The sequence below is a fragment of the Copadichromis virginalis genome, linkage group LG18, assembly GCF_057382275.1.
Source record: "Copadichromis virginalis isolate Kocher_CV1m ecotype Utaka linkage group LG18, C_Virginalis_male_GT1.1, whole genome shotgun sequence".
NCBI classification, from domain to species: Eukaryota; Metazoa; Chordata; class Actinopteri; order Cichliformes; family Cichlidae; genus Copadichromis; species Copadichromis virginalis.
This window is the reverse complement of record NC_140635.1, coordinates 33411870-33435632: the sequence shown is the minus strand read 5'-3', so window position 1 is coordinate 33435632 and position 23763 is coordinate 33411870. Positions and strand designations below refer to the sequence as shown.

At 40.7% G+C, this 23763-nt stretch overlaps 1 protein-coding gene across 5 annotated transcripts in view; it reads left to right on the top strand.

Moving 5' to 3' along the window:
* Positions 1-23763, top strand: part of LOC146688358 (uncharacterized) — a 126124-nt gene that overhangs the window by 54329 nt on the left and 48032 nt on the right. For 4 of the 5 annotated variants that reach the window (XM_085438104.1, XM_085438106.1, XM_085438105.1 and 1 more), the window contains one exon: positions 6139-7491. The exons of the other annotated variant lie outside the window; for it this stretch is intronic. In XM_085438104.1, coding sequence (XP_085294230.1) covers positions 6139-7491 — 1353 coding nt within the window. The remainder of the gene's footprint in view (positions 1-6138; positions 7492-23763) is intronic. 5 annotated transcript variants of the gene reach the window in all.

The following is a 23763-nucleotide window of genomic DNA, read 5'->3' as shown; positions in this document are numbered from 1 at the left end:
CCTAACGTAGATTTAGTACACCACATGACATTTGTAGTTGTCTTTATTATGAATTTCTAATGTTTATCATAATCAGTAGCAACTGGGTGTCAACTAAATTTGTTGTTGCCAGGTAACAGAAACACAAACCCAGAGTAGTGCATCAGAGTTTTCCTGCTCATGTAATTGTACATTTTAGAAACTAGAATAGAAACATGCATATTCTCCTGCAAATGCTTTTATATGTCTTCATTATGTTGTCATCTACATCTAACTCTAGATTCTGCCAAAAATCAAACCCTGCTATCAAGAGTCAAAAGAAAATGGCCTGCAAAAAAACAACTAAAGGGCTCTAAAGCCCACACTTGAACTCTTATACTGACTTTCCAAGTTTCCATTTTAGGCAGAACTTATTAAACATTTAGTAATATTTTTATTCATTAGCTTTTCTGTATTCTGCTTGTTGGTGTACTAAAGATAGTCCTTCTAGCTTAAAGCCAGCTAACAGTTATGTAACAGCTTCTATTGAGTTAAGTCCCTGTCTCTCAGCAGATCTCATGCATCAGTGACCCAATGAATATATATACTAGATACTTTCAAAATTGCTCTTCTAAAGCCAAAGGTGAGCTCAGCTGTTAGCCATTAAAGGCTACTGTAATGGATGCATTTGTACACCACAATTGTTGCAGCAGCTAACATATTTTGCAGATAATTACAGTTTGTTGAGCCTTATCTATGTTAAATTCTTCTCAAGTAAGGACAACAAACATATGTTCAGAGAACATCACAATGTGCATTATGTCAATACCTGATAAAAATCTGAAGCTGTGAGCTAGCTAGCTTTATTTGGCTATTGATGAAGCTTTCTCCTACTGGCTGAAAATTGGTAGTTGGTCCTTCTCCTTTTACATCAGTGTTTCCAAACCACTGTGCCGCGAGAAATGATCGGGTTTGCCCTGGAAGATTATCTGGTTCTACCTGATTAGGACTCTTAAGCAACACCACCAAACCAAAAGTGTCACAAAAAGCAATTTGATGATCTTCCCCCGCGCACCAGGTATAGCAGAATGGGCTCAATTTGTCCCCAGTATACCTTGTATGCTTTCTTCTGACCATTACTCATGCTAGGGCCTTCATCTGGGTCAGAATTTTCTCCAGGACTCAGGTCAGATTGACTGCTTTATCTTTTCAAATATTTATCTATTGCTATTATAAGCTGCATGGTCTCAGAGCATGACTATTATGTAATTTCTGTTTTACTGGCAGTTGGCAACCCATTTAATTAGAGCAGGTAGTTGTACTGCCCTCTAGTGGAACAGAATGTAATTGGTCTGCCCATTAGTCACGCTGGTCGTTTAGAGCAGCGGTCTCCAACCTTTTTTGCGCCACGGACCAGTTTATGCCCGACAATATTTTCACGGACCGGCCTTTAAGGTGTCACGGATAAATACAACAAAATAAAACTAGCACCGGCACCGAAAAAAAGAAGATTTATTCATAACACACGTGAAAAGACTCAGGAAAACCGAGTTAACGCTAAAAACGATAACAAAATAACGCTGAAAACCAGACATTTCACCCCTGAGCCTCAACTCTCACGGCCCGGTACCAAATGAGTCACGGACCGGTACCGGTCCGAGGCCCGGGGGTTGGGGACCGCTGGTTTAGAGTACTCATCAGGTGGAATCAGATAATCTTCCACGGCACACCTGATCATTTTTCATGGCACACCTATGTGCCGCAGCACAGTGGTTGGGAAGCACTGCTCTAAGCGACCCAGATGAAGGCCCTGGCATGAGCAGTGGTCACAAGAAAGCAAAAAAGGTATATTGGGGACAGACCGAGCTATACTTGGTCTGCGGGGGAAAATTCTCAAAATGCTTTTTGTGACATTTTTTTTGGTGGTGTGCCGTGTGATGTTTCTAAAGTGAAATATGCGCCGTGGCTCCAAAAGGCTGGGAAACACGGTTTTACATAACCAAGGTGAAAAAATGTAACCTTCCTGCTTGACAATCCTGCTTGTCCCCTCACTCAGAACTCATCTGCTGTCCCTCAATTTCTCTTAACAGTTGTTAACAGTAAAGGACAAGCAAATGTGATAAAAGTGCAGACTTTCAGGTTTAATTTAAGAGTTTCACAAAATATATTGCATTAAGTGTTGGGATGAGACTCTATGACAGAGACTCTATGGAACTGCAAATATGTGGTACAATGAGATACTGATGCAAGTGAGGAAAGGCCATCGTCAGACTGACAAATCCAAATAAACCTGTCAGAGAGATAAAAGAAGCTAGCAAACACTTTCAGAGTGGCTAAATCAACAGTCTGCTGCAAAAGAAAAGATTTTCTCAAGGCAAAGAAATAAGATATTCATCTAGACTTTCATCCAGGCGTTAAAAACAGAAAGAAAATGTAGTGTAGAATTCCTAATGTAATTCATCTGTAATTCCTGAACAATTAGTGCAATCCTTTTGTAAAACCCTTGAATAAAAGTCTACACTTTAGTCACATTTTGATTGAATTATTTAAAACCCACTGTGGTGGTGTCCAGAGGCAAAGACGCACTCTAACTAACTGTAAGTACGAAGTGAGAAAGCAGTAATGTCATTCCATTGACGCCAAATCATAATTTCCTGTCGACACAGTTGCCAGAAACATCTTAAAAGTTTGTTTTTTGATTGTCCCACATTATCTTTAAGCTTCAGTGAGCATGAATAACTCATCCCTGTCGGCAGGCAGAAAACAGAAACCCAAATTTGGGGTGATGGCGAGTCATGCCCCTCCACTTCCTCCTGTCTCACATCACTGGGTATCTAATGAAGCAACAATAAAAGAGCAAAAAAACAAAAACATGTTACTTAAAGTCACAGGGGGATTAAATTGGATCTGTCTAGGCATTGGCACAATTTAGGAATTTACATTCATGGAAGTGTCATTGCTGAGGTGCTTTATAAGTATGGAAAATAGTCATTTATAACACAAATTCTGTGTGTCTTTTTAAGTTGTGTCTACAACTCAGTGTGGGGATATTTCTGCAGGATACTGATGACACATTTTCCAAACATGCTTCTATTCTTCTGCGTTTACTATCCTGTGTTTAAGGCTTGCAGTCCACTGCGCTCCTGCTCTGTCTGCGGTAAACCTTAAATAGAATTTGGCAAATTACAGCTCATACTGTGTTTTTGCATGGGTCATGTGTTCAAAGCAGCCCATGCTCCAACCTTAATGTATTTCATGGCGGTTTGCCAGAGTCCAGATTAAGAAGTACTCCCATTAAATATGTTATCCTATTAAATATAGATGATAATATCCCTGGTCTTGTCTTCCTTTAGTGTTGTTTATAGCAGGGCAAGCATCAGGTTGTTGGGAGAAAATAGCCAAGTCAATCAATTAAACCATGCTGGGAAAGGTGCCAGATTTAGAGAGGATTGCACCTTTTTCTGGATTTCCATTAATAAGTAGTGATGTAAGACTGCAGTTAGGATGATGAAAACTAGAAAAAATAATAATATTTTAGACTGGAAGAAGAGCCGATGAGCAGTCATAGACTATTTTACAGTTTGCCTGTTTCTGTCTGTTCATCTTACTGTTTCTTGTTCTCTCTGAGCTGATGACGTGCTTGTCAGAAATAATTGAGAAATATGGATTCAGAGGAAAAAGCCAGAGCCAACTGCGATGCCTTCATTCCTCAAATAAGAGAAGATAGTGGGAACAGACAAATAAGAAGATCATTTCAGTGCAGGCTGAACATTTTTTGCTTTGTCTGCCATTTGATCGTTTTGTGATTCCGCAGTGCGTTCCTAACGCTTAATGTGATTTGAGTGCGTTTGAATGTGCACTTAGTAGACACGCATGTTTTTAATTTTGTTCTTGCATGCTAGATCCTGTGTTAACTGTGCTTGGTATATTTGTCTGTTTAAGTTGCTTCAAGGTTGCATTGCTCTCACAGTGTGCTTATTTTTCTGTGGCGTGTGTGCGTCCTCCCTCTAAGAGCAACTTTGTATCCTGGATGGTGGTGATGATGATGTTTAAATATTCAGAATTATGCATATTTGTGCAAAAGGACACTTGCATCACACATTTACTGGTTGACTGGCACTTCCTTTCAGACTTCACTGGCAATTTGGAAAACAGAAATCTACACCAAACTATATGACCAACTTTCAGTTTTGACTTCCTCTCATTTTACATTATAGTTATTATCATAAAGAGTAACAACTAAAAACAACATTACCCTTCATGCACACAAATGTGCATGTCAATCACAGTCTAACTTGGTCCTAAAAGGTTCCCTCAAACGTTGTTGTCAGTGAAATTTTAGTTTACAGTATATCCAGTCAAATCCAGGCAGCTGGGACACCAAGCAAATATATCTAATGCCTGGTGTAAAACAGCATCTATAAAACGTTTTATGCACGTGTGATCTATTATAGTCTTTACAGAACCATAGACAAAACAACAGGTGAGTAAAGCAAATACAGGTTGAATGTATTTATAAAAGCAGGCACCATCACATACAACTTACTGCAATAAATTGTTGAAAATGTTGTGCCTAAAAAGAGCCTAAGAGCAGTCAGACTATGGTTACTATCACTGGAAACCAACCCAGCAAAACAAACTTCACTTCATGATTTTATGTGCATTTCCTGGTTGGCATGTGGCATACCACTAGTACACAAGGCGGGAATTTATTGCGTATTATAGCATGTAGCCACGTGTGCTTTCCAAATGCATTGCTAATACATCTTCTATAGTACCAGCTTAGGTGTTTCTCCTGTCCAACCATATCATGTGATGTCACTAAAAATAATCTGTCTTCATCCGGTTGTTATTTTACAGTGTATGTACACCACACCGAAATATTTCAGCAGGTAATAAATTTAAACGAGTAACATTTTAAAATAAGTTATGTTCCACAAAAATGTCTGTTCTTTGTTTTTTGGGGGATGAGTCAAGGCTCCAGGTGACAGTAATAACAGACGTTTATTATTTACAGTATTTGTTAAGCAATGAGAATAAGTATAGTTCAGTAAGATAAACTCATAGAAGACACTTATCTCTACAAATAAACAAATTTAACATTAGTAGGAAATTAGTCCAGCTTTGCTCAATTAATGTGCATAATTGAACTTATTAACAGGATGCGAAGAACTAAAAGCTATCACTGAATGTCAGAGATGCCTCTAACTTGCATTGCAGAGATATCTACTGAAGTTAACTCTCATCAGGTAGTCCTCATCCAGGGACTCATGTGATACCTTTTTGGTACCCAAAGATGGCCTAAAGAGTAGGCTGCCCTCAGTGCAACTTGAAAGGACCAAGAAGTAGCGCTGCCTAAATGTGGTATTTTTCTTTTGTAGAGTCTGTAGCTATTATCAAACCTGAACTTCGAACAATTTTTAGTTAGCTATGTTGGTGTAGTTTTCACACACGTCCTTTCTCACATGTAGCACACATCAGGGAATACTCTGGATGCAAACTACTCTAATTACTTTGGTTTAGACAAAAAAACTACCTGAATCATGTTGAAGGACAGGTAGTCAGTGCAACAGTAAGGACAGTGAGGGCTTAAGCTCTTGTAATGCACCCACTAAAGAGCACTATTAACAAGACAGCTTGCTGGTTAGAGTTTGTTTTTAGCCTAAAATTGTGTAGCTTCTTTAACGTATCGTCAACCACAATGGTCGTTAAATCATTTTGATTGTATAGCAGCGTCTGGCAATGGTAGACATAACAGACTGGGGGTTTTGATGAAGTTAAGAAATGTCAGCCTGGAAAGCACAACTTAGGATATCAAGCACCACTGAGTGCTCTTGTGAAACCACAGAAACCCTTTCTAAGGTAAGATACATATCTTGCATAAGTTAACCCAACTGCGTAAGAGGGGGGAAAAATGTCTGCTTTAGCTTATTTCATAAAAACTCATATTTCAACATGAATTTAGAGTAATCCTATTATCTTCACTACATCAACTTACTTTCACTGTCATAGATGCAAGAGTTATTTACCAAAATAGCTGGTACACCCAGTTAAATCAGATTTAAACCTGAAATAACGAGTACAGCTATAGTAACCATAATCTGATGGCTTTTTATCAGGTGTTTCTCTGACACAGTATGTGATTGGTTCCTCCTCTTATAAAACCCTCCCCCTCGGCAGCTCCCATCCTCTCTCCCAGCGGCTCAGTGGATGACAGCAGTGCTACATCCTCCAACTCTGAACCCCTCAGCCCTGACAGAGCAGGGCCGGGGAACGAAGCCGGCAAGCAGCAGCAGCGGCGACGGAAGAAGAAGAGGAAGGGCCGTGATGAGGTCTACGACTTCTTGGATAGCCAGGAGAATAACATCAGCAGGATGCAGGATAAAGGCAGAAGGGAGGTGGAGGAGGACGAAGATGAGGAGGAGAACTGGGAGTGGGAGATCAGAGAGAGTGGAGGAGGGGGTAGGGTAAAAGGCAGAAAGACTAAGAGTCGGGCAAGACTTCCAGAGGAGTGGGGAGCTCCACAGCAGCCTGTCTCTCCCACACCAGCTACAGTTGCCCCTAAGTGGGCTGCAGGTGCTGACATTGGCTCTAGTGACCCCAAAGCTCCAAACTCCATCCCCAGCCCCACTCTACCCTCTGCCCCTGAACAGATACCCACAAGTTTTACCAACTGTTCCCATGTTGGCCAAGTATCAGATTTGTCTTCGCGCTCCTACGAGCCTATGTGTTTAGATGATTTTTCTGTGTCTGTTAAAAATGGGCAAAAGCCCATTGAAGAGAGAATGTCAGCCAAACCTGAAAACCATATTAGCACAGCTGCTAGTACAGTCACCAAGAATAGTTTAGCTGGGGATGTCAGCGGTAGCCTAGCACTAATGACAGGGGACAACCTAAGCCCTGTCTCCCAGACCTTCTCTTTCCTTGATTCAGTTCTCCAGACCCCACCGGGTTCCACTCCCGACTCCCAGACAACCACCCCCATCACCAACACAGCCTCACTTGCTCCTGCTTCCCTCACAAAGTCAACCCCAGTAGAAACCACTGTCCCTGCTTCACAAGCTGCTTCTGATTTCAACCCTTTCAAGAGCACTTCAGACCTTCCCCCCACTGTGTCCACCAGTCCATCACCTTTAACTTCAGCAGAAACATATCCTTCAGCAGCCATAGCTGGATCGGCCCTCAACGTCGATGCCAAGCCTTTCATCCCCTCAGCCACACTAATGTCCTGCACAGCTACCCCCAGTAATTCGGAGGCCACTCCTGTTGTTAGAACAGCAGCAGTGGCCTCCACGGGAACCGCCGGTCCTGCATCCTCTACCACTTCAGCCACACCTCTTAATTCCTCAGCTGCTTCCTGTAAGAAAGAAGCCACCCCTGCATCGTCATCACCAGACACTCCCCCCAAATGCGTACCAGTGTCCCTTAGCTCAGCCACACCCCCTCCTCCCATCACCCAAGCAGCCCCTCCCTCTCTCCCTGCACACTCAGACCACCAGGAGTCCTCGTCGCCACAGCTCCCCCCATTGGAAGGTTGGTGAACTACAGGGAAGATTATGAATAACATGGAGCTAATTTAAAGAAAAGTGATTGTAGGCTAGAATAGCAAGAAGTAGTGATGTTTGTCTCCCTGTATGCATGGCTCTTTGCCTGCTTGGTGCTCGATCCTGTCGCCTGCGAATCCGAAATAACCGGGGCCCGACAGATATATCCAGAACAGCTTCTGTTTAATCAGCTTTTAAGATATTTACCTTTACGACAGATAAACATCTGCTCTTTGTTACTACTGCAAATATAATCTGGAAAATATCGCAGACAGAAATTCATTTGTGTCCAAATATAATAATATCCTATGCTGCCAGCATGACTATGGGACACAAATGTACTGTGCTGGTCGGGCCCTACAAACCTGCCAGGGTAAACTGTCTGATTGGATTTTCCTCTGCCTGCCTCTGTGTATCTGTTACTGTGATCATAACAATTTGATAATACTTGACCTGCTGCTGATAGCTGCTGCCGTCTATGCTTGCTCCACTGTCTACTGTTTCATGTGATTGTCAGCTGCTATGTAACCTACCACTATCTCCTTTTTGTCTGTAAAAACACACATAACCTGGGTCGCTGCATGGAAAAGCCAGTTTGTCAATGCCTTTCAGATTCAGTCAGTAACTTTGTAGACTTTAATCATCTGCATAGAGGCAAATTAGTGTATGTAGAAGAGGCAAGGTGTGGCCGTGACCATAGACGTCATATAAAAGATGGACAGGATGTAGCCACTGTGATGCCATTTGTTCATTTGCAAACTTTAGAGGTGTGTTTCTGCTGTCATGCTGCCATCTTGTCTTTTTGATGCCAAACTGTGAAATTAAGCAGGACTGCACAGTCATAGGATTGCAATGTGTCAGTCAAAATCAGGCTGGAACTAAAGCATAACCTTGTTATCTGAACTAATAGTGACTCATCAGAAAAATGTCAGCTGAGGTCACAGAGCGAGGGAGCCCTTAGACTTCTGTACTTCCTTTTAGACACCAGGAGTTACCACTTCCTGAGTATCAGAAAGCACTTGATTTTTCAGATGCAAAGGCTATGCCCATCTTTTATACACAGTCTATGGTTGTGAACAAGAAAACTGGAAAATGTGTTACAAATTCATCTTTCATTTATTTATTAGGTCGATAAGGCACAAAACCCAGTTTTTTATTTTTTCACCTCTAAAGTTTTATTTTCGCAGTGATTTTCAGTAGTGAATTCTATTGCAGGTGTTTATTATAAACTATATATGACGTGTTATATGTTAAAGATGCATTACTCCATTCAGCTATTTTCTAAATTCTCTACAATGTAGTATTTGACCCAAAATGAACCAAAAAATCCTCAAATCTCTACTACTTTGAGCCACAGGATGTGACCTTCATCATAAAGTTACCCATGTGTCACCTGTGAGTGACCATATTTTCACATTAAAGTCAAGTATCGGTCTCTGAACCATTTTCATGTCCCTCATTGTTAGATTAAATCTTGTAACAAGGGACTTCAATTTATTCTTTATATTTCATTGGCCAAGAATTAGGGGATCTAAAAAAAGATCAAACGGTGGCCCTCACCGCAGCAATGTGCTCCGATGTGATCAACTCAAGAAAATACCAGCAAAGAGGAAAATACTGTAAAACACATAACAGAAGTTGGATAAAACACAAGTGAAACAGAAAAAAACGGCACAAAAATACCAACTTAAAAACACAACAGAAGTGTTTTTGGGGAGACAACAATGTGGACGCAACAGTTACAAAATTCACAAGCTAACAGTAAACTGCTAATAGCAAACACATATGTGCAGTTTTTATGTGAATCATATGATAAAAACACACAGACTCCTCTGTTTCTCTCATGCATGTCTCAGTGCAGTCCTTCACATGTTTTGGTTTCTGTCACATTCATATCGTAACACTTCTCTGCTCTTGTTTTGTGAGATTTTTTTCTAGTTCCACTCTGTTTTATTCAGCTTCTGTTGTGTTTTGTGTGTTTTTGTAGTATTTTTCTATTTACTGGTATTTTCTTAAGTTGCAGTCTGTTTGACCTCTCAGGACCACCAATCTTAAACATAGTTAATTTGTAGGTACGGAGGAATTTATATTTTTGCTCAGGTCATACTTCAGATTACAATCTTTGTTTTTGCATTATTATCCTGATTAGAAGTAACCTTCATGTAACAGGATTTTCCCCTGTTGTTATTACAACAGACAGGCATATCCATCCAAATCTAACCAATCACCAGCCACATAGTAACCTGCAGTTTACTGTCCAGTGCCTGGTAAGGCCTGCCTCCTGTAACCTGAGAAAAACCCTGATGGCACCTCATTCTAGTACTCCTTCCTCTTACTTGAAATGCCTGCATTCTAGCCTGATCACTCTGTCGCTACAGACTACATCTCGTACCCTCCTTATGAAGATTTACTTTCTACTGTAATTCCCTGTGCTTCGCTTTAGTCCCGACCTTAAACCACCCTGACACTCCTGGTGAAATATGTGTTTAATGCTCTTTAGATAAAAGGTTTTGTCAAGTAGCTAGAATTGCGTCTGTCTCTTCCACACAGATCTTGGCCTGAGCGAAAGTTTTCAGGTACATGACTCAATACTCGAGTCTTATTTTAGCGAGAGAGGTCTTAAAGCAGAGGGATTGTTAGAGCTGACGTTGGAGAATTGTGTATAAGACAATGGAGTTAATTCTAAAGCGAGTAAACTTGATTTTTTTCTCTCTCCCTTTCCATTTTTTCTTTTTCATAATGCCACCAACAATGTAACCTCCACAGGTAAGAACAAGTTTCCCTTTTCCCTTTTTCTTCTTTCTGACCCAGGAAGTTTGCACATCCTTATGTTAGATCATTTTGGGGATGTTTAGTATGCTTGTCCCTGTGTTTGTTTGTGGATGTGGATGACAGTGAAGTATTTAAATACACAGAACACAGAAAATGTATTTTATTTCTAAAAGTGAACTGAGGGATGTTCCTGTGGTTTAAGATTCTTAAAGCTAATTTGAGATTTCATCCACCTAACCCAGCATACATCACCACATTACCTTCTTTAGGTGAAAACTGTACACTGTACGTATCTCAAGTCTAAGGTTCATTCCCTCCTTTGTAAGATGGGGTCTGACGAACTCACTAATGTACATGGAAAGAATGCCTGGATCTGTCCATTTATAGTCCAGTTTTGACCTGGAGACTAATGTTTAAACCAGAAATCTCATAGAAAATACATCTATAATTCATTTTCATAAAGATATAAGTAAACAACCAGTGACTTTGAATGACTAAATAAATGTAAGTGATGATACTTGGCACTCTCTAAATGGGTTGATTTTTATGGTGCCTAAGTCAGCCCCACATCCTGTACAACTCTTCAGCATTACAAATACAGTGATGATGTTTGCAGGGCTGCGATGATTTTTCACAGATTTTTCCTTAAGTTTTTATTCCACAGTTCAAATTTGAACTGCACATTTCCCATTGTGTTTGCAGAAAACTTTATGGTTTGTTATTGCTACGATTTAGTGTTACCAAAAATCTCAATGACATTTCCTAACAAAAGCTGGAAACGACTGAAATCACAAATTTATTCAGCTGTTTGTTGCAGGATGTGTTTAATGTGGTTCACTACACATTACAGTACTTGGAAGACAGTTGTGTTGCATTTGACATGTATTTCGCGTGGTTTACTGTGAGACTGACATCACTATGTAAGGCATAGTGATGTATTGATGTTTTTTTTGAATGACCACAGTTATAGTGAATCTTTCTCATCCAACTTGTATCCTGTAGCTTGTATTTCTGTGTTTGCTGAGAGGCAAAAACGCTAATGCTGGAAATAGAACAGCTCTAATAAATAATTTAAAGTTACTGTGAGAGTCATGTCCACGGTGAGTGTATGTACATTTTTCACCACAACTGTACATTATTTCCTTTGGGAATTAGTAGAGATCAAAAATGGAGTTATTAAAGAGTCTGTTTGAGTTTACCTGAAACACAACTTCTATGTGACTGCTTAAAATGGGCAGGGTTGTATCCACAACAACATAGAATCAGTGATTGCAGGTTAAATGATTAAAAATATATTTTTAACAGTAGTATTTCAGTAATATTAGAGACAACCAGCCACCCTTCCTCCAAAGGGTGTCTGGTTGTATGGTTGCTGCTGTGCTCCGATGTGATCAAATATTAAATATTAGATATTAAAAATTGCTGCTGTTAATGACCTTGTGTGTTAGTCTCTTCACTCTGTGTAATTTGGCCCAGACTGCGCAGGTTGTATGTTTTTATTACCCAGCCAGTCTGGGAGTTTCTCTCTCCTGACTTTATCTTGACTCCATCTATTTTTAACTCTGCATCTTTCTCTCATATACAATATTGATGACAGTGACTGTTTCACCCTTATGTAAGGCGAACACACCCTCATTTTTTCAATGTGCATGTAGTCCGAAAGAAAGAAGAAATTGTTGTCGTTCCTGCTGTGTCAATGTGTGTGTGTGAGACAAAGAGTCTCTGGTATGCAAAGCAAAGTGGCAACCATCTTTTACCTGATGCTGTGTCCTGGATTCGTCCTTGAGAGAGAGCCAGGGAGATTAAATCAAAGCAAATTCTAGAAATTGAGATAACCACCGGGAAACCCAGTGTGTTGTGGTTGGCTGTGTAACACTGCATACAGTCATGTTGCAGTCTGTGTCGGCTGTTAAGAAGGTTGCTGTTGTAGAATCTCAGCCCTGCTCACTGGCTCCATCAGGTGCCTGCTACAGAAATTACACCTATGAACCACTGCTCTCTGAAATCATCACCAAGAAACATGTGCAGGTGTCATAATATTGTCGTGTCTCGGCATAACTGTAAATATTCTTTTTTAGTTTTTACAAAGCATTGTTTCGTCACATTCATTTGGCAAAAATCCAATTTTGGTTCTATTTTTGAAGCATTTTATGGTCTAAAATGTAGGACAGAGGACAGAGAGGACAGAGTCCATCTGACTGAGTCACCTTAGTGTTGTTATCAACTTTTTTCATTAGAAAAAACTGGGCTGCATTTCATTTTTTATTCACAAATGTGCTCCACATTTATTTTCAGTGTTTTCAGTGTCAGATTTTTCTTTTAACTGGCAATTAAGATTGAGTTTGTTTTGCATGTGCGACTGCTATCCACTGACAAAGCTGTCACCGCTGCTTGTCTGAGCACTAATTAGGAAAATTTGAAGAAGTGTTTAAAGCCATTGCTAACTGTTTCCATGTGATCGGTGCAGACTTGTTTTCGTAACAATAAGCAGCAGCATCACTGGTGCCAGGAGGCTAACACTGGTACAGCAACAGCTTTGCTAAATTAGACAAACACTGCATTAGTCAGATATATATGTTTCCTGAAGTTGCTGGTAATGGTTCCGTTTACGCATAACTAACATTTTACACACAGCAGCTTTCATTTAGCTGCATTTGTTTTACATGTGGACTGGCAGACCGGGGTGGTGGTCCCCATCTTTAAGAAGGGGGACCGGAGGGTGTGTTCCAACTACAGGGGGATCACACTCCTCAGCCTCCCTGGGAAAGTCTATGCCAGGGTGCTGAAAAGGAGAGTTCGTCTGCTAGTCGAACCTCGGATACAGGAGGAACAATGCGGTTTTCGTCCTGGTCGCGGAACACTGGACCAGCTCTTTATCCTCTCCAGGATACTTGAGGGTGCATGGGAGTTTGCCCAACCAGTCTACATGTGTTTTGTGGACTTGGAGAAGGCATTCGACCGTGTCCCTCGGGGTGTCCTGTGGGAGGTGTTGCGGGAGTATGGGGTGTCTGGCCCATTGCTACGGGCCATTCGATCCCTATACAACCGTTGCAAGAGCTTGGTTCGCATTGCCGGCAATAAGTCGGACTCGTTCCCGGTGGGTGATGGGCTCCGCCAGGGCTGCCCTTTGTCTCCGGTTCTGTTCATAATTTTTATGGACAGGATTTCTAGGCGCAGCCAAGTGGCGGAGGGCTTTCGCTTTGGTGGCCTCAGAATCTCATCTCTGATTTTTGCAGATGATGTGGTTCTGTTGGCTTCATCGGATGAGGGCCTCCAGCTCGCACTGGAACGGTTCGCAGCCGAGTGTGAAGCAGCGGGAATGAGGATCAGCACCTCCAAATCTGAGGCCATGGTTCTCAGCCGGAAAAGGGTGGAGTGCCCACTCCGGGTCGGGGATGAGTTCCTGCCCCAAGTGGAGGAGTTCAAGTATCTCGGGGTCTTGTTCGCGAGTGATGGGAGAAGGGAGCCGGAGATCGACAGACGGATTGGGGCTGCAGCTGCAGTAATGCGGATGCTGCACCGGTCCGTCGTGGTGAAGAGGGAGCTGAGTGTAAAAGCGAAGCTCTCAATTTACCGGTCGATCTACGTCCCTACCCTCACCTATGGCCACGAGCTGTGGGTAGTGACCGAAAGAACGAGATCGCGGATACAAGCGGCAGAAATGAGCTTCCTCCGAAGGGTGGCTGGCCTCTCCCTTAGAGATAGGGTGAGAAGTTCGGCCATCCGGGAGGGGCTCAGAGTAGAGCAGCTGCTGCTCCACATCGAAAGGAGCCAGCTGAGGTGGTTCGGGCATCTGACAAGGATGCCCCCTGGGCGCCTCCTGGGTGAGGTGTTCCAGGCATGTCCCACCGGGAGGAGGCCCCGGGGCAGACCCAGTACACGCTGGAGAGATTATATCTCTCGGCTGGCCTGGGAACGCCTTGGTATTCCCCCGGATAAGCTGGAGGAGGTGGCTGGGGAGAGGGAGGTCTGGGCCTCTTTGCTTAGGCTGCTGCCCCCGTGACCCGGCCCTGGATAAAGCAGATGAAGATGGATGGATGGATGGATGTTTTACATAAGTAGACAGCCCACATCAACTAATGGCTCAGCATCTTACTGAGTATGTGCTAGGGCGTTCTATCTCAGCTCCAGCCCAACAGACTGACGACCTGTCTAGGTTGTACTCCAACTACTGCCCTGTTGCTGAGATAAATGACAGCCCTCCCGCAACCCTGAATTAGATAAGTTGAAGAAAATGAATGATTGAATTAATAAATAGGTCACATTAGCTACCTACCTTCCTCCTTTCATGCTGTTTCTGACTTAATCACTGTCACAAATGTCTCAGAACAGCGCCTGCCACTAAATATTAATGAATACAGTATCAGTCTTCTTTTAACTCTAATGGTCTTGAGTAAAATGTACTTTTGAACATTTTGACATTGTTAGCCATAACCAGAGAGCGCTCAATATCAAGGTAAACGTGATCACTCAGCACCAGAAGCTTCATTATAAGGACATGGTGAATTTGAAAATTTCAGCTATGTTAGAATTAAGTAAGATTGCGTAACCAGTATTATCTTTTCTATTGGTAATGAATAATTATGTGCTAATTATTTCTCATCCTAAGTAATCCTGGTCCTTCATACTCTATGACCAGAAACTGTGAAGAAATTCTGAGTTAGGAGTGATGTGATCTATGTTCGCTTTCACCATTGTCGAGTGTAGAAACTCTAGCACCATATCACAGTAACAGTCACCTCAACGCGCTTCATATTATTAGATAAAAATATGTCTGTGAAGGTTCTCAGTCATCCAGGTCATCATAGTCTAAGGAGCTAGGAAAGAAAAGCTTCTGGACTTCTTTGAGTTTCTTGAAGACGTTTCACCTCTAATCCGAGAAGCTTCTTCAGTTCTAAGGGTCCGTTAGAACTGAAGAAGCTTCTCAGATGAGAGGTGAAACGTCTTCAAGCAACTCAACTTCAAGCAACTCAAAGAAGTCCAGACGCTTTTCTTTCCAAGCTCCTTAGATTATTAGATAAAGTTCCTACAGTAACACAGAAAAAAAACAACAACTATGAGATCTCTGTGCAAGCGCCTGGCGGCAGTTGAAAGGAAAAACTCCCATTTAAAAGGAAGAAACCTCTGGCAGAATCAGGCTCACTGATGGACAAAGGACACACTGTGGAAGAAACGTAACATGCACCCAACCTTGAGATGATTGATACTACTCTCATATGTAACAAATATGTAGCTTCAAACTGTTAGTTTATCTTAATGTAGAGACTGGAAACGTGTATTTCACCTAACTATCCATGCTTAGATATCTGACTGCTCACTCATCATGACAGCTCATTTGGTTCAGTCACGTGATGACTATGTAAGGTTGCTTATCTCTCAGTAGTGTTTAGACTCTCTAAAAGGCAGAATTTTACTCACAAGTGAGCTCAACATAAGACATAGATCCTCTAAAGAACAGCTTTGGACTGAAGATTGACATCTTTACCTGTCTTCTCCTCTGCCCTTTGCATGCCAGTGTTTGCACTATTCCTCCTTCTCCTGTATTTTTATAATTTTTTCACTCCTTCCCATCTGCTGCCTGCAGATCATCTGAAAGTCACTCCATCTTCCTGCGTTCCTGCCAATTCTGACTCACTGGCACGTAACAAAAATTGCAATGTAGAGGCTAGAAGTATCTGCCAGTCTTCTATTTGCTTATTTGGGTCTCAAAATGTATCTTTTTCTTTCTTATTTTAGGACAAAATATATTGTCTTTGATGTTTTATCAGCTCTAATTTTCCTAATTAAAAATCTCTGTGGTGCTTTTAAATTAATTCCAGTCATAGGAACAACAAGTGGGCTAAGGGGGAGGTTTTGGAAATAATTTTTGTTTCTTGCCCTCCTTTTCTCCCGACTTATCACCTCCATACTTCACCCCAGTTTTCTTCTTAGTAGCCTCAATCCCCTCTCTGGTTAAGTCTCTTCCTCATGTATTAGCTTTATTTAATCTTTCTATTCCTACCGTTCTCCCGCTTTCTCTTCTACCCTTTATCATGTCTCATCTTTATCTTCTGTCTTCCCCATTCCCCCGTCTACCCACCCTCCTTCTCTCTATTTGTCCTTTCTTTTAATGCCCTCCATCCCTCATTTTCTTCCCCTGCCTCCTCCCTCCCTCTTTGCCCTTACTGTCTCCTCCATCCACATCACGTCTTTCCCTCTCCCTCCCAGACTCCCCGCGTTGCTGCAGAACCATAATAATCACCGCATCGACAATTTGGGTGTGGGTGGGGGCTGTGGGGGTGTCGGCATTGATGGTAGTTTGGGAGGGAGGAGGGTTGAGGAGGGCGTTGTCAGGGAGACATGGGAGGCGGTTGCCGTGGAAACACAGAGACTCTGCAAGTGAGGGATGGAGAAGGGGTGGACTGGGTGTGACACTCAGTGAGGTCGAAGAGTTAAAAATAGAAACGCTCTGACAAGATCCCCCTCCCCACCACCACCACCACCACCACCTCTCCACACTGCTCACAGTTTCTCTTTCACTCTCTCTCCCTTTTCTGATCTGTGCCACGGGCAACCAGCTGTGGCATGTTCTGCCTTCATCTCCAGTTTATCCTTGACCTTCAAAAAGAGAGCTGTTTGTGACCTCCACCTCCGATAAACTGCGCCACAAGACTAGATAAGATTTCATTTGCTGCTTTGTCTACGTATGTGATTTTGTTTTGCTGCCTCAAGCTTCTATTTGTGTCCCCAGTGGCTCTGTGGTTGAGTTGCCAAAGTTTTAGTCAAGTACAGATTTTTACATTTACACTCAGGAGGCTGTATTTAACAACTTCAAATTTCTAATCATCAAACTTTCCAGAGATAATTTCTCCAGGCTGAATTTGCATTTACAGCAGGCCTTTCATAGGCAAAGTACAGCCATGTACCATTAGCATACTAATGAAAAGAAAGCTTGGAAAGGACAGGAAGGAGCTGGAGTAAAGGAATGAAATATTGGAGCTCATTGCTATCGTTTCTCTTTTTGCCTATGAAGATAATATTGAAAATATTACTTAACTTTAATTTCATTTGCAAAGAAAAAATGTCTTTAACAATGTGCATAGGGTTAGGGTATTCTGAACAGTATTCTGCCTTAAAAATCACAACAGTAATTAAAGTATGCTAACATAGGCAAAAATAGGCCTAATAATGCCAAATAATTGCAGCTATTAAGTCTATAAAATTAAGATTCTTTAATTAATGGCTGAACTAAGACTTAAGCAGTCCATGCAAACAAAGTAACAAAGGCAGACACGAGGCAGAGTACTAGAAATATTCCCAAAACTCCAAAAAAGCAAAACTCATGGGAATTATGCAAAAGCAGTGGAGTTGCAATGCAGTTGTGGAGAGACAATCTGGCAAGGAAGAAATGGAAGCATGAGGTTGTACCTGTAAGTATCGAGTGACTCACCTGTTGGGAAAGGTGTGGTACAAACAGCAAGAAAGTCAAAGTAACGGCAGTAAAACCAGGAGACAGTTTCTCAACGTTATACAGGTCATCACATTTTTACATAATCATTGTTAATAAATAGTAAATAATAGTTAATTAAACTTCAGTATCTTGTTATTTTGCTATTGAAAAAGTTCAATAATAATCATTTTTAGTAAGGTTGTAATTAATGTTTGAATGGTTGTGTCATTAGTCAAATGTCAATTCTTAGTGAAAGCAGTGAAACAGAATTTTAACCGATTTCAGTTTTGTAAATGTCATCCAATAATGTTATTAGACCCACCACACAATATTCATTAATGAAAAATTGCTACTTTACAAACTAACTATTAATCCGTTTTTTATTAGTATCATTCCATTTTTAGCAGTAAAAAAAACTTTTCAAGTGGATTTTAATTAACTGTCAAGTTCTCAGAGTAACTTGCAAATATTGGATGTTTCACAGCAGTTCTCCAAAGCCCCTCTTCTCTCAGTCAAATAGGACAAACAGCAGAGATGGATGTCAGGTTAGGGAGAAAAATAGGTCGCTAACTGACATAGAGACCTCATTTTGGTTCATATCTGCATATAAACTGATCTGATATTCTTTTTTAACGACACATGCAGTACTCTGCAAAGAAATGAGCCACCCTTCATGTCTTCATGTGTTGCCTCCAAGGAGCCAGACTTTGATGTCATTTTTTAAAGAATATTAATCCACAAAACTGTAATATTTGGTAAAAGAAACAATCCATGCTGGAATGGTGGTTATGTAGTTTAGCCGAATGATTCAGCCTTCTAATTAACTTGGTCAGAATTTGGAGCTACAGTGACTTTTAAACACGACTCACTGAAGTAATTCAGGTAATTAGAAATTGATCTAATTTGTGTCAAAGCTCTGAGCTATAACTCAAAGCTCATACACATATTTTTAGAGCGAGCGTCAACTTTCTCCACACTTTCTTGATCGAGGCTGCTATGGTATCGGCAGAGATATTGACTCACAGCTCATGGAGCCAATTAAGGTAGAGGGTTTCTCACATCACACGTCAGTCACAAGGAGACGATTCTCATATTTATAAATTCAGCCTGACTTAATTGGTAGGAAAAAAGCACATGATGTCTTTATAATTATCTGGTTTCCTGAACTGGTAATAAAATGGGATTGAAACTTTGTGTCAATTACAAGTGTAGAAAAACACAATGTGCTTAAGCTAACATCACTGACTGACACTGAGACACAAAAGAAACAGGCATCATGTAGATGTGCAAGATTCTGCCCAAATCTGAATGATCCAACTTTTGTTTCATTAAAAGATTGTTTCATCTCTGCTTTAAAGGTTCATAGTCCAAAGTCCAAAATAATCTGTATGTATCTGTTTATACTAAGCCTTGGTTTAGCCATTTAGTTCATTGATTGATTGAAATGAGCTTGATTGTGTCACAGTAGACACTAGTTGTAATATTCTTTTTTGTACTAGAGGGAAACGAAGTGTTGAAAAAACAAAGCTGTGAAATATTAACTATGTGTCATCATGGTGAACTGCACTGTACTCTAGCAACACAGTGAAACCTGATGTATGGAGTATTGGCTACAGGCCACAAATCCTTCAGATCTGATAGTTCAGCAGGTACCTACAAAGGACTGAATACAAAGTGGAAGTCGTCATCTGTCACACTTTAAACCTTGAACCCAGTTGTGAGTTAAACCATACTCAAACATAAGTGGTGCCTGGATCTTTTGCATAATACCTATCCTTTCTAAGTCTGTTGAAGCTATGCAACGGTCTAATGTCTTCCTCTCATTTGGTTACACTAGACAAATTGTTTATGGATAATTATGTAATAATACTCATTCATTTTCAGTCACGCTTGATGAGCTGTTCTTGCTCTTTTGGCACAGGCCTGGCATCTATTAGGGGTGAAGTGGTGTTTGATGGAGACACTCGACTGCCCCAAGTTGCTTTAAGAGGCAGATTATCTACTGTCTACATATTCAGTAGTGCTTTCTACTACATTCTCTGTCTTTCTAAAGTACTTTTAATCGTTTAATATTATTTTAAGTGTTGAACCATTGGCAGTACAAAAAGATGAAGGTAGCTTTCGGTCTGAAAAGTGAAGCCAACAAAGAAGTGCCTGGTGTCTCCTGTGGTCTTTTAGAAGACTATGAGAAAAAGGCCCTTGACCTTGGTAAGCTAGTTTTGTAAATTCATTGTAAAATAATGTTATTAATCCTATCATTCATAACATAGAGTTTCAAAACACAGAGAAGATGACGGCAAAAATGCTCATCTTCAGGTTTCAGAATGGGACTTGGTCTTTAGGGGTTAGTGTTACTGATAGAATAGGATTAGGTTCAGTTTTCCATTAAAGTTTTGCCTGGAACTCCCTAATGGAAAAATTCTACACTAATAGAAAAAATGTATGAGATTTAATTTGTAATGTGATATCTTGTAGTTTCTGAATATTTGTCAGTTTAGCATGTGGGTAAAACAAAATTCAAGGCTAATGCCACGCAGGTTGTTTGGTGACTCAGATGTTAAGATGAAGGTAACACTGCTGGCTGATACTACTAGAACAAAACATTAGCAGGAGACAGCTGCCTGGGGACTGACGTCTAAGTCATCATCGCTGGTATCCCTAACCCCTTTTTTGAGGAGGGCAACTTGGAGGACTTTGATCTCAAAGGGTTAAGTCAATTATGATTGCTAGTTCTTAGTGGCTTCCACCTCTGTATGTACTCAGTGCTGCTGATCAGAAACACCCTGCTTGCCTTGCCATTTTGGACATGCTCCAACCCAGTCATCTAGCAGTTGTGATTTGGCCTCGTTCCAAATCAGTTAGGCCTTAACACCTGCACATTTCCTCCACATACAAGATACTGAGTAAGAGAACCAACTGTCATTTATTACCTAATATATCCAGGACTTTCACATTCATCGCTGCTCCAAGACAGTCATCATTGCAGTTTAGAGTTCCATGACGTACATACAGGATATTATGAGAGCTATATCCCCTTTAAAAACATGACCTTGGTCCTTTGGAAAGGTTACTTCTGCCTTTAGGCAACCATAAGAATCTCTAGTAGATTGTGCCAAGAGAGAATGCTGAATTCCAGATGGTTGCACTCCTTGAAGTCAATTTATTCTCACTGCAGTGCACATGGTGTTTGTGATATGAGTGCAGCACAGAATGTCAGGTCACTCTGGAAACAGCATCATTTGAATGCCTAGAAAGTGCCTGGAAATTTCACTTTGCTGAACAAGCCTACAGAGAAATGTAATGTAATACTGACAGCTGATGAAAGAGTTCTATTCCTCCTTACAAAGGTTTGTCCCAGGCTGAGACCACTGCACAACTCTTAAAAATCCTTTTTTATAGTCTACGTCAGCTCCAAGTGTTTGGACTTCATCTTAATTTAATTATTGGTGTGTTGTGGATGTCATTGTAATAAGGGCACCATTGCCTTGTGCTTTGAGTATTACACAGGCATGCAGAGCAATCAAACCTAATGAGTCGCTCTTGGTGACACTTAATACCACCGTGCACAAAAGACAGCCACTACTCACTTCGCCATGACCATGTTGCATTAACAGATCCAACCAGTCGCCTTCAGGCAACTTTTGTTGTAATTTGTCCATATATAAATAAAAATATCGTGCTATATTTCATAAATAAATTTTTTTTTTTTTTTTTTTTTTTTTAATTTTTAAACTTCCTATCCACTCTCTTATATACTTATCTGCCCTAACTTTAAATATAGATATTCTTTAAATGGTAGATTTTACATGATGAGATATCCATTCATTCATTTTCTTATTTAGTCTTAATTGGTCAGATCAGTCAGATCTCTCACTAGTCCATTTTGCATCACTATTAATATAAAACAAGCACAATGTTCAGTGGAATTTATTACTCATCTGGTCAACATCTCTTATACTAATATATTTAGCTAAATGTGGGACATGTTTTTGACAAGTTACTTTTACCTCAGATAATTTAGCTTGAGTTAGTGATATATGTGCTACATGTGCACAGCCACCTAAAACATTCACAGTCTACTAGGGATTCAATTCAATTTTATTTATATAACGCCAAATCACAGAGAGGTCTATTAATACATAGTGAGTGAGAAAGGTGACTGGAAAGGAAAAACTCAATGCATCATGGGAATCCCCGGCAGCCTATGTCTATTGCAGCATAACTAAGGGAGGATCCAGGGTCACCTGGTCCAGCCCTAACTATATGCTTTAGCAAAAAGGAAAGTTTGAAGCCTAATCTTAAAAGTAGAGATAGTGTCTGTCTCCCGAATCCAAACTAGAAGCTGGTTCCACAGAAGAGGGGCCTGAAAACTGAAGGCTCTGCCTCCCATTCTACTTTTAAATACTCTAGGAACAACAAGTAGGCCTGCAGAGCGAGAGCGAAGTGCTCTAATAGGGTGATATGGTACTATCTCTTTCTAGTCGCTGTCAGGACTCTTGCTGCAGCATTTTGGATTAGCTGAAGGCTTTTCAGGGAGTTTTTAGGACTTCCTGATAATAATGAGTTACAGTAGTCCAGCCTGGAAGTAATAAATGCATGAACTAGTTTTTCAGCGTCACTCTGAGACAGGATATTTCTAACTTTAGAGATGTTGCGCAAATGGAAGAACGCAGTCTTACATATTTGTTTAATATGTGCGTTGAAGGAGATATCCTGGTCAAAAATGACTCCAAGGTTCCTCACAGCGTTACTGGAGGCCAAGGTAATGCCATCCAGAGTAAGAATCTGCTTAGATACCATATTTCTAAGCTTTTCAGGGCCGAGTACAATAACCTCAGTTTGATATGAATTAAGAAGCAGAAAGTTAGCGGCCATCCAGGTCTTTACGTCTTTAAGACATTCCTGCAGTTTAACTAATTGGTGTGTGTTATCTGGCTTCATGGACAGATAGAGCTGGGTGTCATCAGCATAGCAGTGAAAATGTATGCTATGTCTTCTAATGATGCTGCCTAAGGGAAGCATGTATAGTGTAAACAGAATTGGGATGGGAATTGATAAGGATTTAGTGATTCCACAATATCACTTATTCATTTAATTCCTTATAGATTCTCCTATCGATTCCAACTGCTCCATTTTGAGAGTCACCACCATGACTGAGCAGCACAGACATTAGATTCTTGCAAATGAATTACAATGCTGTGGGTCAAATGTTTGTGCCTGTTGGAGGTTTTTCCCCTCTTTGCTGTGATCAGTGTTGGGGTCATTACTCATAATAATTATTACACATAATACACAGAAAACTTTTTGTAAAAAATAACGCAGTACTTGACTTAATTACAGAAAGCAGAAAGTAAGTCATTATGCCGCTTGTTACTTTACGTTCATGTTACTCTCTAGAATCACCTTCTGACACATAGTCTAATAATCACCATTTATACCATCATACCATCAGTCCCACACACCAACACCAATCCCTATCCTAATGAGGATACACATATGTTTCTCCTAGTATTTAAATATGAACAAAAAGAGACTTTAAAGTAATCGTGACAGTAATTTTACATTAGAAACATGAACAGGTAGAAATGGATCTGACTGCTCATCTGCTTCTCACCTGTTGAAGTTTAGTGTCTGGTTGCTGGCCTGGGGTATTCACTCAGCTTTAACATCATGCGGGTTCTTGAATAACTTAGGGTTAGCATGTTGTCTGTGCGGGTCCTTACAAAAAACTGAAGTTATGTTAGCAGTAAAATGTGGGTATTTCTGCCCTGGACGCTCTTGTCCTTTTATGCAAGAAAAATGAAAGTAATGTTCATATCTGTGCTGTAGACTGTGTCACTATTGTCACACGAACTGAAAACACCTCATTGTAATGCAAGTACAAGGGGAACTGATAAGCGGGATCAACAGGCAAGCAGACATATAATTCTGGGAACCTGTTCTGGATATCCATCCCTGCATTCAGTACAGCAGTGTATATTATTTCATATGCAAAACTAATTTTGTTAAATGGTTATTATTCTTATTTGTGAATAGAAGAAGAATTCTTATTATTGTCCT